The sequence below is a fragment of the Microtus ochrogaster genome, chromosome 2, assembly GCF_000317375.1.
Source record: "Microtus ochrogaster isolate Prairie Vole_2 chromosome 2, MicOch1.0, whole genome shotgun sequence".
In the NCBI taxonomy this organism is placed as follows: domain Eukaryota; kingdom Metazoa; phylum Chordata; class Mammalia; order Rodentia; family Cricetidae; genus Microtus; species Microtus ochrogaster.
In genome coordinates, this window is record NC_022010.1 from 52855866 (window position 1) to 52873808 (window position 17943).

The window sequence follows — 17943 nt, forward strand, 5'->3', positions numbered from 1 at the left end:
GCAGATTTGAAGCTTGGTTGACATACTGAAACAAAGAGTTCATGTCCATGCTGGCTGGATGTTATGTTGATTTGGCCATTAGGGGATTTTTTAGGAAAGGAACAGCTTGTGGCATTTGAGCAGAGTCATTAATTGGTACCATTTAGTGTAGCATGACGAGGAGCAAGATTCCACTATGGGGGCAGGACTGTTTTAACACCCTTCCCAGCTGCTCTGTGCTAACCCAGTGTGCAATGGAATTGTGCATTTGGGCGAGTGAGTGATGTAGAATTTAAAGGTCACAAATCTTCTCTCTAAACTAGCTAAGTTCTCTCTGTTGCCCAACCTCATTGTCCACTTTCTTTTTTCCCCTTTAATGCCCCCCAACTTTTTTCTTCTTTCAATCTATTCAAGAAAAAAAAATGTTTATTTTATCAATTAGGTTCCATAAGAGAATTTAAAAGGTTTCCTATATAGTTTTTCTTTATGAAAACAAAAACACCCAATTTTGTAAATTTTTGCAAAATGGGGCCTCTCTGTCTCCAGTTCCAATAGTTAGTCCCATGGGTGTGTAGTTCCTTACACTCGGACTTGGTAGCAGAGTCTATCATCAAACACATCCTCAGCTGCACATTTGCAGGCTTGAAATCCTGGATGGTGATATCAAAAAGAGAACATAGCATCAAGACAAAAATTAGCACAAGGTTTAGTTTTAAAGGTTTATATTATATCTATTTTTAAGTGTGTGTGTGTGTGTGTGTACGTGCATGCATGCACACACAACACGTATGTGGGAGTGCCTATTAAAAGCCAGAGGAAAGCATTCCTAGAAACTGGAGTCATAAGTGCTGTGAGCTTCATGATGTGCTGACATATGAACTTGAGGCCTATGAAAGACCAGCAAGCTCTCTTTCATACTGAATCGTCTTTCCAGTCCTGGTACACCATTTTTGTGGAAAACAAGATTCATATAATCAGAAGACTGGTGTTTGTCACAAGCAAGTCATTCTCTTTCTAATAGCTACTGTGGTATAAGAGCAAAACTCATAGTGTAAGGATGATAACAGTGCCTCATGAGTATCTCTGGTGATCCGTGCTCTCCTGCCCCTACCTGTTGCAAACACTTCATCAATGACCGACAATTATGAATGTGTTAGCACTCTGAACTCCGGTCTTCTTGTTATCAGGACAGTATTGAAAAGGGATGTGTGTGGTCCCTGGAGTCTGCAAAGAACAGAGTCAACATTGCTTCTGGGGATTTAACCCAGCGTCATGATCTTGTATGGCTTCATTCTCTTCCAGCTCCCATTTCCCCATTCTCTACCTGGTTTTCCCCAGAACACTTTGTATTTAATCAAGTTCAGAAGAAACTTTTTCTTGGGGCCTGTGTCTATAGAATTTGACCTCAGACAAAGCATGTTGTCAAATTATTAAAAAACCTTTCTGATTCATTGTTTCTTTTTTTAAAAAAAATGGGGGGGGGAGAAGCAATCTGCAGCATATTTTAGACTTAGAAAAAAAATCATGCAATTGTCTGTTTTTTCAGGAAGAGAATTTGAAGGAGAAGAAGAATATCTGGAGATCCTCGGCATCACTAGGGAGCAGTCAGGCAAATACGAGTGCAAGGCTGCCAATGAGGTCTCTTCTGCGGACGTCAAACAAGTCAAGGTCACTGTGAACTGTAAGTACAACAGCAGCACGTGTTCCATGCTCAGGGCGTATCTTCTCTTCTAGAGAACTCTACAGATTCCGTTATCAAAAGCTCCTAGTATTTCAAGCAGGTCTTCCTCTGGCCAGGAATGCACATTTATACACTGGACACTTCCAAGGGCAAGACTTGGCCTTTGAATTTGATAAATCAACTCTTCTGATTCTAAATATAACCAATGATACATTTCACAAGAGCCTTGGTCTTTTATTCCGACTGTGAAATTAAGAAAACATGATCAGACACCACTCAAATTTCTGGCAGTCACTGCTGTAGAGTCTGTGGATACCAAGGTCAAATTACTTTGGGAAAAGCAGCAATCCCTATCTACTTTAGCTGGAATTTTTATCTTAATGCATTGTTTGTCAGAAGAGAATACCCCCAAGATTATATTTTATCCTCTGCTATTTAACTAATTGGCACTGGGAACAAATTCAAGCTCATTTGGTCAGATACTGTGTGTCCCTGATGGCTAACAGGGATGCCTGATAAGTTAATTTTGGTTATCTATTTCTCCTAAAGCCTGGGCATTAGAAATGAAGATTTTACTAAGATGCATAGGTAAGTGGGTATACTTTGAACTTGTCAGATGAAAGGTTTCTTAGATGTAGTTCAAAGCGGAAAGAGGGAGTAAGAGGGGATCTATAAGATGTGTGTCACCCAGCAAAGGAATAGAAAAATTGTTTATCTTACTCAATTAGCAGTGTCCTTAAAGATCATTCAAATTCAAGTTCCTATACCACAAAATTGTGACTAATGCAAGAACAGAGAGCTATCCTGACATGTATTCCTATCTATCTATCTATCTATCTATCTATCTATCTATCTATCTATCTATCTATCTATCATCTATCCATCTATCTGTATCTATCATTTCTCTGTGTGTGTACATGTGTGTCACCACATTCATACCCTTTATACACACCCATCTCCATCTATGCACACAGATCACACACACAAGCATGCATGCACGCACATACACATGCACAAATAATTTATACCACTTTGGAAAGAGTATTTTAGGCCATGATGAATTATATTTTTTCATGTTATGACTTTCATGCTGCTACCTATGTGCCAGAGCAGGGATAAATGTTCTCTAGTCTTCTAATACCCCTGAAAAAAGTAAATCTAATCAACTTCAATTTAAAACTTAAGAAACAAGCCTGAAGCCAGACTGTGGCCACGTCCCATCATTCAGGAGGCAGAGGCAGGTGGATCTCTGTGAGTCTGATGCCAGTCTGATCTACAGAGCTAGTTCCAGGAAAACCAAGGATACAGAGAAACCCTGTCTCACGCCAAAAAGAAAAAAGAAAAAAAGACACCAAAGTCTGAGTCCAGGAAATCACCTACTCAAAGCAACACAAAAACCAATGGAAGAAAAGTGGTTCAGCCTCAGGTCTGTTTGACTCTAAGGCCCAAACCTGCCAAGGAAGAAGAGGAAAAGGAGGCATTTCAATTACCTGTAATGCTCCACACTGCTTCCTATTAGGAATTTAAGCATGTTATTTTATCTCAAGGTAATCCAATGAGATAAGCATCTATAGTCTTGCTGTAGACATTTGGAACTGGGCATTAGAGAGTTCAGAAATCTTGTTTAAGGTAGCTCAGCCTATGCTGGAATGCCCTGGTCCCCTGTGCCCCTTCCAGCCAGCCTTTCAGCTTTCCAAAATGGGCAGTGAAGACTTGGAAGTATACCTAGGGGAAAGCAATAGACACAGCACTGAACTACACGTTTATGGTCTCATTTTGAAGAGCAAGGGCCTGCATTTGATGAGCTGTGAAGTGCTTTTATCCCTGGCTGTCTCCAATTTTTTTTAGTAGTAGAGTTTTGAAATGCCAGTGTTACTATTCTTTTGCAGTACTGGGTGTGTTTCAAAGACGCATTAATGATCTCAATGTTATAAAATGCTTTAGGTCCTTTTTTTCACATGAAAGGCAATTTCTCTGGCTGTTTATGTAAGTTATAATTAGGTTAGTTAACTTCTTTTGTGCACACATAGCCGTGCTATCATCTGCCACCTCTTCTTTGACTTTTGGAGTCAAGATTTCATTTTCTCTTAATTGACCTTCAACTTAATTAGGTTTCTGAAAGTCCAATCATGTAGTAAATAGAAAATATTTATGCTTCCATTGTATGAAACATCAAAGTGGTCTGGATTGTAGATGGTTTCCAAGATCAAAGCTAGCCGCCTGGGTCCTGTTATTATTGAAGCAATTAGTCTGACATTGCTCCCTTTCCACTGTCCCCAAAGTGTAATTTAGAATGGGAAAAGTACTGATAATTTTCAAGAAAACTTTGGTGAGAATATGAGCTTTGGCCAGTGATGAGTGAATCGCTAAATACGGACAGAGCCTGCAGAGTCACAAAAAGTATTTTGGAACAGACTACATGGACATGTTGAGTTCAATTAAACACCCAATGTGCTCTATCCAAGAGGAACAACAATGTGCCCAGCCCTGTAAAACTATTCAACCAATGCTAACTGAAGGTATAGATAGAAAATTCAAAATAAAACTCCTTCTTAATAGTTTTCCAAACTCTAGAAATAAATGGTGCTGGCTACACATCAGGGAAAAAAATTCTAATTTCAAATTCCTTTGGAATCTCCTTTCCCCCTCCAACCTTCATAGAGTGCATCTATGTGAAATCAGTCACTACACCAGCTCAAATAAGTCATGGTACCTCTGGTTGCATCATGTAAATAGATGAGATTTTACGGGACTGAATTAAAGAAGCATGCTCTCACTGACAGAGAAACAGCCAGGAGACCTTTTGTCACCTTATCTGAACCTTCCTTCTTTTGTTACCCTGAGTTCTCTTCCCTTCCAAGCCAGAGGCTTCAGGATTAGGTCCGGCAATCAGGATGCCTAAGAAAACTACCGGTGGGAGAGATTATCATAATGAACGTACCCTGGATACCACTAAAAATGGCAATCTTAGCACTGATAACTTTCCTATTGCCACACATCGACTCGTTTACTCAGTTACCAACAGATGTTCGTGCAGGACACATAAAGGCTGGCACAGTAAGGAAGGGAGACATAACAGTTTCACCCGTGGAGCTCACAGCAGATTCTGTAGCTGCTCCTTTTTATTTCTCTTAGATAGCCCGCCTCTGTGGTAGGTCTATCTCATTACACATAGCCATTTTACATGCAACATCCATTTTCTAAATGGTAGGAGGTCCTGGCACCTATAGAAGGCTAAATCACTGGCTCAAAATCTTTGCCATTAAATAAGCTTAGTGAAATTTATACAGTGGACAAGACTTTTGCCTTTCTGCATCTTATGTAGCCACAGATTTCTTTCAGATATCAATCACGAGGATACACTACCTCTTCTTTGCAGGTCCTAGGTGCACACTCTCAACTGGAGCTTCCACCATTCATCAGTAAGTTCCGGGTAGTATCCATCACATAGCAAAGTTCAGTAAATGCAGGCTGCTGATTTTAGTCTGACTCAGCCTAGAGGGGACAGCTTTTCCTAGTTGTGGAGAAATTCCTAAAGGTTGCTTCTATATCTCATTCTTCCCACTCCTCAGCTGACATGCGAATGTCCCCACCTTCTGTCAGCCCGTAGTTCTCTCTGAGTGGCTCACATTGTCACCCTTTATAGCTTCTCTTTCCTCTCCATCTCCCGTTCACCCAACTCCGCATCTAGCACTAACTGATTCACCCTGTACAGATGGTGGTGGACATGAGACATGAATTCCACAGCCCTTACCTATGATGTGTGTTGATTTAGAGAAAGCAGAAAGAAATTGCTTCACAGTAGGCAAGCAGGATTGAAGACACCTGTTGGGTATACATGTGTGTATGAGTACCTACCAAGTCCAAAAGGTCAAAGGCATGGGATGCCCAGGATCTAAAATTATAGACAATTATAAGCCGCCAGGTGGCTACTGAAAGCTGAACTCAGATTCTCCGGAAGAGCAGCAAGCATATATGTAACCACTGGGCAATCTCTCTAGCTCCTAAATGTGTATTTTCACCAGACTCTGCAGTACTTTGATTCATCAGAAGTCACCTGATGAGGAAATTTTAGGAAAATAACCCCTCAGTGTAGAGTAAGATCTTCTCTAGGTATTTGTGGCAACACTCAGCCAGTCTCTGTGCCGATCTTACCTTTTCCAAATAACACTTTCACTTATTTTTTGAGAATTTCATAGAATATACTTAATCATAATTATTCTCCTTTCCCAGATCCTCCATCTCCTCCCTAAACCACAATTCTCCAGTTTCATGTTCTTGCCACCCTCTTCTCTCATAGACATGGAGTATAAACGTTCTCTTACACAGCCAAAGAACTTGTGTATGGCAGACTTAAGACTCCTAGGTCTAACATGGTAACTTTTCATCCACACAAAACAGAGTAATCGTGGTCAAAGCAGTTAATGTAATTAATTTTAGTACTTTAGATGCTAAAAGTGCTTCTTGTGCTCTTTGCATATGATTTTATGTATTTGCCTTACACCTTGCAGTATAATAAGATGTCATCATCTGCATTCATAGGTAAGCAGCTAAGGAAAGGGGTGTCTATGGAGACACAGAAGGAAATCAAGCCTTTATCTTCTGACTCCTAATGTAAAAATAGAGCAACTATGTCACTATGGGTTGTGCCATTTTTTCAGCACTCTGAAAACAAAAATCTGCAACATTTACTTTCCAAGTTCACTTGTGTAATATTTTTTCTTTTTTTTTTTTTTTTTGGTTTTTCGAGACAGGGTTTCTCTGTGGCTTTGGAGCCTGTCCTGGAACTAGCTCTGTAGACCAGGCTGGTCTCGAACTCACAGAGATCCGCCTGCCTCTGCCTCCCGAGTGCTGGGATTAAAGGCGTGAGTCTATTCCTGGGCCTGGAGAGATGACTTAGTGGTTAAGAGCACTAACTGTTCTTGTAGAGAACCTGGGTTTGGTTCCCAATACTCAGAGGCAATGAAAGCTTACAACCATCCATTACTCCAGTTGCAGTAGATCTAATGCTGTCTTCTGACCCCTAATGGCATCAGGCAGGCAAGTGGTGCACAGATCTACATGTGAGCAAGATATTGAGACACGTAAAGTACATAAATCTAAACATGAAATCAAAGAACTTATTCAAACAAATAAAGCAGATCAGAGAGGTTCAGAACATGATTGACCTAGTTCTGAATCCATTCTTCAGCAACTGGTCATATGAGTTTGTACAAGTTACTAGCCCTCTGCAAATTTGCCTTCCTGTTTTTCAACTAATACTACTAACACCTAACTCTGAGAACCACCATTTGGATAAGTAAGGATGTCTAATATCTAAAACAATGCTCACATGTGTATATAATTCTTGTAAATTAAACCCTTTATTCAAATTTCATGGTTTTTGCATTTCCCCCAATATTAAAAAGATTAAATGAATGAGAGGGTTTTTTTTTGCCTAAGCCACTGTTATCCTTATCATTGTCATTCTGATGGAAAGAATCTTGTTATCAGTGATGTAAGAATAAGAAAGCCCTGATTAATGTTTTCAGGGCCTGAAAGTTTGAAGTAATAAAAACTAGAGGAGTCATTTGACTATTGTAAGCTCTTCCAATATGACATAAAGAATAACAATGAATCTCTCTGTGCGGCATTTGTAAAAACCACATTTTTATTATAACCATATTTTGAGCAAGGACATCTTTTATTTTAACTATATTAGGCATACAACAATATAATTCATAATGATCTTTCTTAGCCTCACCTACACAGAATTCATTCCAAATGAACTTTGAAATGTCCATTCCCATAAGCTATGGAAGAAGACCTGGACTATGATGTCACTGGAGAAATAATAGTAGGAGCAAGCATTTATACTCCTTATCAGTAGCTATGAACTCACTTCGGTGAAAGGAAACTTGCTGGGTTTTAAAAGAAGGAAGCAAGTGCTTGGACTTGGTGGTTGACCAGAGTCATCCTTTTCTGAATAATGCACTTAACTCTAGCATCTAGCCAGCCTCTAATGGCCTAATAAACACTTTGTTGTTTAGCTGCTTGTGTACCAAACAAGTTCAGAAATAAGGATGAATCTGAAAGACACAAATGCTTCTGTGTTAGAGGTCAAAATAGAAGTAGTATCTTATCACATTCAACTAGCCACACACACACATACACATACAGGCATGCTTGCATGGATGCACACATGCACACACACACCAGGTGCCCTGGGATGGGATATCTGCCTGTATGAGAACAGGAAGGAGAGATCCTACATGCAGCTTTGAGAAACAGAGGACCCAGTTCCCTAGCCCCAAGCTAAATTCCAAAAGGACAAAGTGCACTAGCTGGCTATGGTGGCATATGCCTGTGATCCAAGCTATTCTTTTCAAAAAGAAGGGTCCTAAGTCCAAGAACCGTATGAGCAATATAGTGAGACACTATCTCCAAAATAAAGACAGACAAAAACAAACAGGACAAAGAGAAAAGATGAGACAAACAGGACCTGTGCGTTCTCAAGTATTTTAGTCAGGGGAGGAAATCCCACATTATCCCCCAAGTAATAGGCAACAATAGGTATATTAAATAACTAGATGGAATTAAACAGTCAGAGCAAGAAATGCTCTGCAAAACTACGCATATGGAACTTGTGATCCTAGTACTAGGGCAGAGGGATTTGAAGGAGTGCACCACAGCAATGGCATGTTGAGACACTAGAGCTATGGCTGTGCCTACTATGGTAGTAGTGGTGCTTGTACTGGTGGTGCTGGGGGTGCTGGTGGTGGTGCAGGTGGTGGTACAGTTGGTGCTGGTGCTGGTGGTGCAGGTGGTAGTGCTGGTGATGCTGGTGCTGGTAGTTCTGGTAGTGCTGGTGGTAGAATATGAGTGTGTGTTTTTTCTTGGCTGTGTAAATGGCAGAGTAGTGAGGCATCCATCTTCACTAAGGATTTGTCAATTATCTGCATGTAGCTACAGAAACAAACATATCTTAAGATTCATTTTCCAATATTGAATAACTAAATAAATTGTAGAATCAGAATCAAAACTGTCTTTCCCACCAACATCCATATGTATACCATTGTGCTACAAATTGTGAAGCCATGTGTGTCTGAAGAACTTTAAAAATGGTGAAAACAGGTGAGGATGCACAGTTAAATGTACTGAGTTATTTCTTTGTTGGTCATCTCTAGCTTATTTGTTCATTTACTCTGTGTGTGTGTGTGTGTGTGTGTGTGTGTGTGATGTGTATATGTGCATGTGCGCATGTGTGTGCATGTATCTACATGTGTACATGTGTGTATAGGTATACGAGTGTGTATACATATGAGGAACACAGGTAACTTCAGCTGTGTTTGTCTATCATTTTCTACCTTATTGGTTGTTTTTGTTGTTGCCATTATTTTGTTTTTGTTTTGTTTTGTTTTGTTTTGTTTTTTTCCCTTGAGTCAGAGTTTCTTACTGAAGATGGAGTCCAGCAATTGGCTGAACTGAGTAGACAGTCATCTGTCTATCTGTCCCTTCCCAATCCTGGCATTCCAGACATGCACCAACATGCTCAACGTTTTACATGGGTCCTGGAGATATGTCTGGTCTCAGGTCCTCACATTCGCATCAATCTCAACTACCACTTTTTGTGTACCTTATTTTGGTGGATGACCTCTCTTGATTCCCAAACAAAAATCCTGAATCGTATCCTCTTACTCTTCCTTTTCTTCTCCATTCATCTAGCCCCTTTCTCGGTGATCATTTCCGGACCCCTGCATTTTCAGAATCTGTTCTCTCCTGCACATACTTTTGTCATAAACCTGGAGCAGAATATTTCTAAATTCCTTCATCAGTTTCCAAAGGGGCCTCCCTGCCGCTAGTTCCAGCATTTTATTGATGAGGAAATTGAAGAAGTGTGATGCTGGGCAAAGTACTAAACTCTTAATAAGGGAGAACATTGAGGAGTCAAACCTCAATTTGAGCTCAAGTATATGAAATTTAAATCTAAGCTTATAACCTTCTCTATTTTATATTGTATCCTGTAATGGATCTTTTTCTGACCTGCCAGCCAGTTCCCAAATAATGACATGGAGACTTCTTATTATGAAAGCTTGGACTATAGCTTAGGTTTGTTCCCAAATGGCACTTATAATTTAAATTAACCCAGTTATACTAACCTATGCCCTTTCGTATGGCATTGCCTCGCTTCAATCTTGCACTTTCTGTTTACTCTCCATTTCGTCTGGTATTCCTTCAAGCTCCTAGATTCCTCCCCCTACTTCCTCTTTCGGCCCAAAATTCCCACCTTTACCTCCTACCTACTTGGCTCTCTGCTTTTTATTACACGAAACACAGCAACACACTTGCATGCAATGTACAAATATCCCACAACACCATCTCTCTACGAATTGATCTACCATGAGCACAAATATATCCAGTTCATGTATTATCCTTTGAACTGATGGGCTCTGATGACCTAAATAGCCAATCATAGAAAAACTTTTTAAAGGAACCTTACTGGTCATTTTAAGCTGAAAAGAAAAAGAGAAAGTGGAGGGTTAAACTCATGTGGATGGTTCTACAAAGCACAGTTGTGGGTTAGGCTAGGCTCAAAACTCAGACTTCCTACTCCTGACCTCTAAGACAGCCAAGTTTTGAAGAATAGGCTGTGAAAATTGCTAAGGGCTTTTAAACGTGATTCTCGTCATATATATGTGATAAGCCAAGGCCAAGGTGACAGAGTGTAATAAGAGCTCCATTCAACCATACTGAAACCATATCCCAGGACCCCTACTTTCAGTCCAGGTTTTGTCATTATTGTTCTTCCATTTAGCTTTTCAATATCTCATCTTCCCATTTTGTGCCTATAAGAAAATAAATAGCTAAGTCTAAAGCAAAAACATTGCCAACAATAGCAATGCCTTGGCCGGTTGCTTGCATACAGTTTGAGAGCATTATTCAAATGTATTCTTACTCTGTTCTCTCTGAAAGTGGGAAAAAACTTTATACTGATGATAAAATGAGATGGAAGGGAACTGTAGGCTGGCCTGATGCTTGTTTGTGTACATGACTATAACTCAGGCTCAGAGTTTATGTAGACAGGGGCCTTTAAAACTGATTCCCAAAACCACAGAAGAAAATCAGAAAAAAAAAAATACAGGCCAAGAATTTGAATGAGTTGTGTATGTCAAAGTTGATTTTACTAATTATTTTCCTCCACAAAAGCTGAGCATATTGAATGGTGCTTGGGCTTGCTTTTCTACCTGCACACAGCTAAATTACCATTTCCTGGAAAATAACCTTTGCTTTAAAATCTCTCTTTATATGTCTCTCTGTATGTCTCTCTGTGTCTCTATCTCTCTTACCTGTGGTGTGTGTGAATGTGTGTGTGTCTGTGTGTGTGTGTGCGTGTGTGTGTGTGTCTGTGTGTCTCTGTGTGTGTGTGCATATGTAGATGGGGACCTACTTTCAAGTGTCATCTTCAGGAATGCCATCAAATTCCTTTACTTGGCCTGGAACTCACCAGTGAGGCTAGATTAGGAGCTCATGCTACCGTGTGCATTTTTACCTGGGGGTTTAGAATCAAACTCAGGTACTCATGCCTAAAAGCCAAGAGTTTTACTGCCTGAGTCAAACACCCTGACTGGGAAAAACATTTTTCTCAAAATTCACACAGTCATAAAACAGCCCTGGACCCAGGAGGTCATGTCTCCTATCTTACCTTTTAAGTTAGAGTCATCTTAGTAGAACTATTTAGAGATTCGTAGTAAATTAGACTATCAGATAAGCCTTTTTTTTTCATTCATCTCAAGTCAATTATAGTTTTGTTAGGCACAGCCAAAGGAAAAAAAAATACAAAGCAATATTGAACACCCAGTGAGAGTGAAGTCCTGACGACAAGCAGGTCTTTTGTGTACTATGAGGCATATCGTATTGCAAACCATACATAAAAGCCAAATTTGCTTAGGTCATACACAGTTACAGAAGGGAACACCTGGGGCAAAGATCAAAGCAATGACCCATGGTAGTTTCTTTGCTTTTTACATTCTGGAGTACTTTGAAAACATAGGACAGAGTTTTCAGTTGGGAGCAGTTTAACCCTCTTATTTCATCAGACCCCTCAAAGCCATCTCTAGCTAGAGTAACAATAACAATGAGAAAAAGAAAAGGGCAAGTGGTACACTTTCCCAGTGACTAAGTACATGCACTGCTCCTGGGGAGGCATGTTTCCGAGCATCCATGTCAGCTGGCTCACCACTGCCTACAGCTCCATCTTAGAGTATGCAGTACCCTTTCTGAATTCACTGGCTCCAGCGCTCAACTCACCTATACATCATATATGCATGCCCACGCAGATACATGCGTGCCTACATATAATCTAAAAATAAATCTTAAAAAATCCTTTGGTTCTACCACTTCCAGAAAAAAAATCACAGATAATATAAACGGCAATTGGAATGACTGAGGAGGAAAGGAAAAGAAACCTTGGGTTTCATTGCCATAAAATGCTATTATAAAAAGTGTATCATTACATAAGCCAACTCCCCTTTCCATCCATCATTTTCCAATTTACCTTAGCTTGATGGCGACCAGTCCCCTTTACCTGCTCATGAGGGATGTCAAAGATGCTATCACAGAATCTCTTTCCTGTCTCTCTCCAACCAGATACTTCTTCTAACTCTATTCAGGGTAGCAATTCTGGAGCCTTCTCAAGCTCTCATACGAACCTGTGGACCCATTCTTCCTAAAGCTTCTCTCACTGCTTCTCTTTGTCCCTGGAGCATCCTTTGCCTCTAGCATAAGAAACCTCTCTCTCTGCCCTTGCTACAGATCCACCCACTATCACGGAGTCCAAGAGCAATGAAGCCACCACAGGACGGCAAGCTTCCCTCAAATGTGAGGCCTCAGCAGTGCCTGCGCCTGACTTTGAGTGGTACCGGGATGACACCAGGTATGTACTACATGCTCTATGGCCCAAGTTCCAAATTATGATCTCAAAGTCTCCCAGAGCCTCATGGAAAGACCTCAGTCGTCTGCAATTTTGTGGTTTTTCCTTTTCAACTTCTCCTTTATTACATCACCCAAAATCTGAACCCCAAAGCTCTCAGATAAATTTAAATGTGAAGAATATGGTCCAGCTGATAATTTCCACCTATGTATTTTTCTTGGATGTAGTAGAAATTTAATTTTAATGGGACTCAGCCATTGCTATGTCTTCTCTATGGATGGACATCAGTTCTGATAAGAGAACTTGACTACAAGGAGTAACTGAGGAAAGAAAACAAGCCTCTATTGACTCTCCTCTTTTTAAAACACTCCAGTGTAAAAGAAGAAGAAACCACTAAGCCGCATCCTTTATCCCTATCCCTTCTAACTCTTCTATTTGTTCCTCTTAGGATAAACAGTGCGAATGGCCTTGAGATTAAGAGCACTGAGGGCCAGTCCTCCCTGACGGTGACCAATGTCACTGAGGAGCACTATGGCAACTACACCTGCGTGGCTGCCAACAAGCTGGGCGTCACCAATGCCAGCCTAGTCCTTTTCAGTAAGTATGTCAAAACAGAACCTGACTCGGTGTAAGTGCAGGGTTCCCTCGCTTTGACTTGAAGCCATCCCTCATTTCTTAAAAGTAAACCTATACAGAAATAAGAACACTCCTGTTGAAACCAGAATGGAGGCTCCTGGTCCCAGTGGACAAGATTTACAAAGGGGAAGAACTCCACTCTGTACTCCCTTACTTTGGAAAACTGCCCAGTTTTACATCTGTGTCTCTTGGTTTCATTTTCCCCCTGGTTGGTTAGTTACTCTTCAAGAATATTCAAAGGACATATATTTCTTTTGTGGCCTCCTCTTTAAGAAACTGGGGTAATTTGAGGGCCAGGAAATAGATGGCTGTTGGTCTACTCCAGCAGCAAGAGTCCCCAGGAAAAGAAATACTCAGTGAGAGTGAATGAAGCCCTAGGAAAATGAGAATCTGGAAAAATCAAGTGATTTTACTGACACAGAGCAAGGGTATGATGAATGATTAAAGCCCGATATAAAACGTGAAAGAGAGGAGGCTGCAGGACGGTTTCCCTATGACAGCAAGGACCTGATACACCATTGGCAGCAGAGGTAGAACAGTGGGAAAGGGCAGGTCTCTGAAGAGCAGAGAAGACCCTGAAAGATGGCTGAGAAGCAATCAGCTTTTTCAAAGGTATGAAAGTTAAGGGATCCCTGTTGTGGAGTCTTGGTCATTGGCAGTATGTTCAATCAGGTCTCTAGCTCCACAGCCTTGTTGGTCAGGTAGCTATAATTCCAGATTCAAATGTCCCTGAGATGCAGAGTTTGCTGAATGAGATCACAGAAAGATGACACTGTGTGGAACACGGACTCTTTATTTATCAGAATAAGTAAGGCAAATGGTTAGCCTTCTGAGCTCAAAATTCACTTAGGTTATATAGAAAACACTTTGAAGTTTTATTGTTACTTGAAGATAACAAACCACTAAAAGCTTATTTTCCCCTCTATATGTGCTCAATTAGGAAAAAAAAAATACCATAGCTAGGAAAGATGTCTTCATCTTGTTGTATTCAATTTAGGTGAGCCTTCAAGGAAAAAAAAAATTCTGGGAAGAAAAATCAATTTAAGTAAGAGTTCTCTTGAAAGACAGAATCAAAACTCTTTGAAAACTGCTGGAGAGCTAGAGCCACTTATGAAAACCAACAGCCACGAACTACCCTAAATGGAGCCTTAACTTTCTTATTCTTAACTAACTCCTCCTCGCATCGGTCTGTGGTTGTTTGATGAGCTACAGATGAAACGATACATCCGTGGGAAGCTGGATACTCATATGCTGTTTACTTGTCTCTAAAGACTAAATGTACGTAGTCTTTGCTCCAGCTGGAGGCTGGAGCACTTAGGGACTAAAGGACTTAGCACTAAAGACACTTAGGGAGCTACGGATTAAGAAATGTAGTTACTTCGTTCCTCCCTAACACAAGGAAATCCAAAGGTATAGGCAAACCCCCCAGTCGCAACGAGAAATCTGAGATTCTGATGAATCTAGGGAAACCTGCTGAAGTAAATCATCATACAAATAACAAAAGAGTTTTTCAGGGGATCAAAAAATAAAAAATATTACAACCCAATTATTTAGAAGAATGAACAATTACACATCACATTAAGAGTAAGAAAAGCTTGAGACTTATGCAGTTCAAGTAACAAGTAAAACATTGCCTTAGTCTGGGGAAGGAAAAGTTGAGGAGAGAATCCTCACAACAGAGAGACAGAGCAAGGGTTCAGTCACAGAGAGCGGAGACACTTGCAGGGCTAGTGAAAGGGGAATGCCAGATCCTAGCGGCCCATAAGAGGATTTAACATGGTAAAATGAAAAAATATTTTAAAAATCTTAGGGAATTTCAATTTTAAACAGAGAATCAGGGAATTGATCAAATATTTCATATCATAAAGATTTTCATGATTTGGGGGACATCATCCTCAATTATAACGTACACAGTGCTGTAATCACTGGTGGCCATCTTCCCAGCGGTCCCATACTGCCCTCTACACAGCATCATGCATAATACCAGTTTTGCATTTAGAAACACACAGCTGCATTTAGTGTACACAGCATAAGCCTTCACCTTGGTTTTAGAATTTTTTCCCCCGCAGTGATCAAGTTGAGAGGTTGTGTACTTCCTAAAGACAAATGAAAGATCATTAGGTTTTGAAGAGAAAGGAGTTATTGACATTGTAGAAAATTAGGCAACCAGCAACTTTGTTTCTTAAACCTAAAACCCAGTTAGGAACTTCAAAGGGAAAAGCTGTATGTCTTTTGCAATAAGAACAGCATGCGCCTTCAGGCCCATCTCAACTCCATCAGTTAGGTTCAGGAAGCATGTCATTACAACCTGCAAAGCTAGAACCTTGAAGTGGGGCTTTACGGTGGCCAAGTTTGCAAAGATCAAAAACTAACCAAAAGAAAAAAGAGACAGGGAAGAAGAAGGCAAAGAAAGAAGGATCGGGTGGAGGAATAAAGGAGAGGGAAAGAAAGGAAAGAAACAAGGAGCATGTGTGAGTAGATCGCCCATTCTTCAGACTGTGTGAGACTACCCATTCTTCAGTTCTAAGTGGGTGAGATTAAAGGGGAAGGGAAGGAAAGGCCCCTGTAAAGCGATGGCTATTCCTTCTCCACCCAGCAGGGTCAGGAGGAATAGACAGAGGCTCTGACAGAAACATTGTGTGGGCAGCAGGGTGCTCTGCTGACCAAGCTCTGCCAGGGCAGAAAGAGCAGCTGGTGGGCTGCTAGAGCCAGAGACAGCAGCAGGTAGAGACCTCGAGCCAGAGTCCCTGAGTTCATGATTATTCATCCTCGCTGGTGGGTCAGCACATTTCCTGCCCCGTCCACTGCAGTGACATGCTGACTTCTGCAGTGTCAATTGCCATCCCTTGTCCTCAGCAACATATATATGAACGCTTCTCCACTGTCTGTTCACCTCTCCAGAGGGGTCAGAATAACTGAATGACGGTGCAAGAATACATTGTGTTTATAATACGTTCTCCCTGAGCCAGTGGAAGCATTTCTCTTTCATTTATTCTTGTTCTTCACACATGCCCGTATTCTGCCAGAGACTACTTTAGTGTGTATATTTGAATAATTCCTTTTAGGCATTTTTCTTCATACCTGAACTAAGCTGTACATTTCACATCTTTATAAATGCGTGAATCTAGTGGCACAATGTGCCTGGGCTGGGATTCAGCTCCTTAGTCTATCAGGAGAGAGCAGTTTATGCCATAATTGAAGACTGGAATTTCTTCTGATACCACGAGAAGTTTCATGGTCTACATATGGAACATCTCAATGTTCTTACTCTGGTAACTGAGGTTTACCCCCAGGATGATGGCTGTACCTTGTCGCAGTTCCTCCCTTAAGTTTCCATTAGCAGAATGGATAGGGAGGAAAAATAAGGGTAATGATTTGAGTGTTATTAACTCTTCCCAAGGGAGGCTATGTTGAGTGCTTGCTTCACATGCTTCTCACTTAGGGACGGTCTCACTATGTTCTCATGGTTCCTTATGGCACAGCGATTCTGAAATCAGTGAAACAAAGTTATATACAAGCTGAGTTTGAGATTTCAATGTGAGCCTAATGTTTCCAGAGGCCAGTTTCTAAATCAACACGCTATTTATTTATATAGACAAAAATGTCAGGATCTACAGCTCATGATGTGTAGGTGAAGAAACACCTAATCTCTTCCTGTTCACACCGTGAGGTGTTTCTCCAGACACTGTTCTGTTCTTTCATGGTAGAAAAAAAAATCCTTCTTCCATTCCCCAACTCCCACAGTCCCCAACCCTCATTGGCCTGGGTCCACTGATTCCTAGACTAGAAACTTAAATCTTTAAATTGTTGAGATTCTCAAGTAACATTCCAGGTGAGTGGCTTGTTTCCACGTTAAAGGAAAGTTTTGTTGATCAATTCAGAGAAATAGGTGGATTATTAAGATATCAAGATTATTGAAGATAAATGGCTAAAAATACAAAGACATCTTCACTGGCCCATTATGCACCAGTGTGCGGGGGGGGGGCTATTCATTTTACTTTTTACTAGATTTTGAAAGCTGCCCACACAGTCCATGGCTACAGCGAATCTTCACAGTGGCAGCCTCCCCCTTATTTTTCAGAAACCATTCTAAGCTGTTAATCTGGGAGTTTGGTGTTGAAAGCACACCACTTTTTGGCTGTAGTTAAGACATAGGATACTCCTTCACTAGATTCGTACAGATACTTCATAATAAAGCACCCTATTGTTGAGCTGTAACTGCAACAGTATGGCACAATAGTCAGCGACTCCTTCAAAGACTATCTCCATAAAAAGAAGCAAATGCGCATCTGGATTGCTTTTTATTTAAAAAAAGGGGGGGGGCGTCAAAAGAGCTGAGTTCCAGGAAGACTTGTGTAATATTTATAATAAAATATAATCTGAGTTAACAAATTATTTTGATATAAACACTTTGCCCGCCATTCCAGTTGTTATCTTTCTGCTGAAGTCAATTTGAAGTGCTCCCTTGTGAAACAGTTCCCATATAGTTTTTTCTTGAGCTATACAGGAGAGTCAGCCAATAGAAAAGCGAAGTCCAGAGTTAAGGACTATGCACAAAGCCACAGCCTGTCCTTCTAGGGTCCACAGTACAATCTGTCACTAAGATCACCCTCTAGGCTGCTGAATTGCTTTGACTTTGAGAATCCAAATCCAAGGTAGAACCAAAGCCCCAAGATGCCTGCCCTTTGCTGTCCTTGAAAACCAATTTTCTTTCTTTTTTTATTTTTGTCTTGTTTTG

The 17943-nt window shown here is 40.6% G+C and overlaps 1 protein-coding gene across 4 annotated transcripts in view; it reads left to right on the forward strand.

Annotated features, from left to right (window-relative positions):
* Positions 1–17943, forward strand: part of Lsamp (limbic system associated membrane protein) — a 2109134-nt gene that overhangs the window by 2056022 nt on the left and 35169 nt on the right. For all 4 annotated transcript variants that reach the window (XM_026786010.1, XM_026786013.1, XM_005344995.3 and 1 more), the window contains 3 exons: positions 1526–1660; positions 12452–12572; positions 13018–13166. In XM_026786010.1, coding sequence (XP_026641811.1) covers positions 1526–1660; positions 12452–12572; positions 13018–13166 — 405 coding nt within the window. The remainder of the gene's footprint in view (positions 1–1525; positions 1661–12451; positions 12573–13017; positions 13167–17943) is intronic.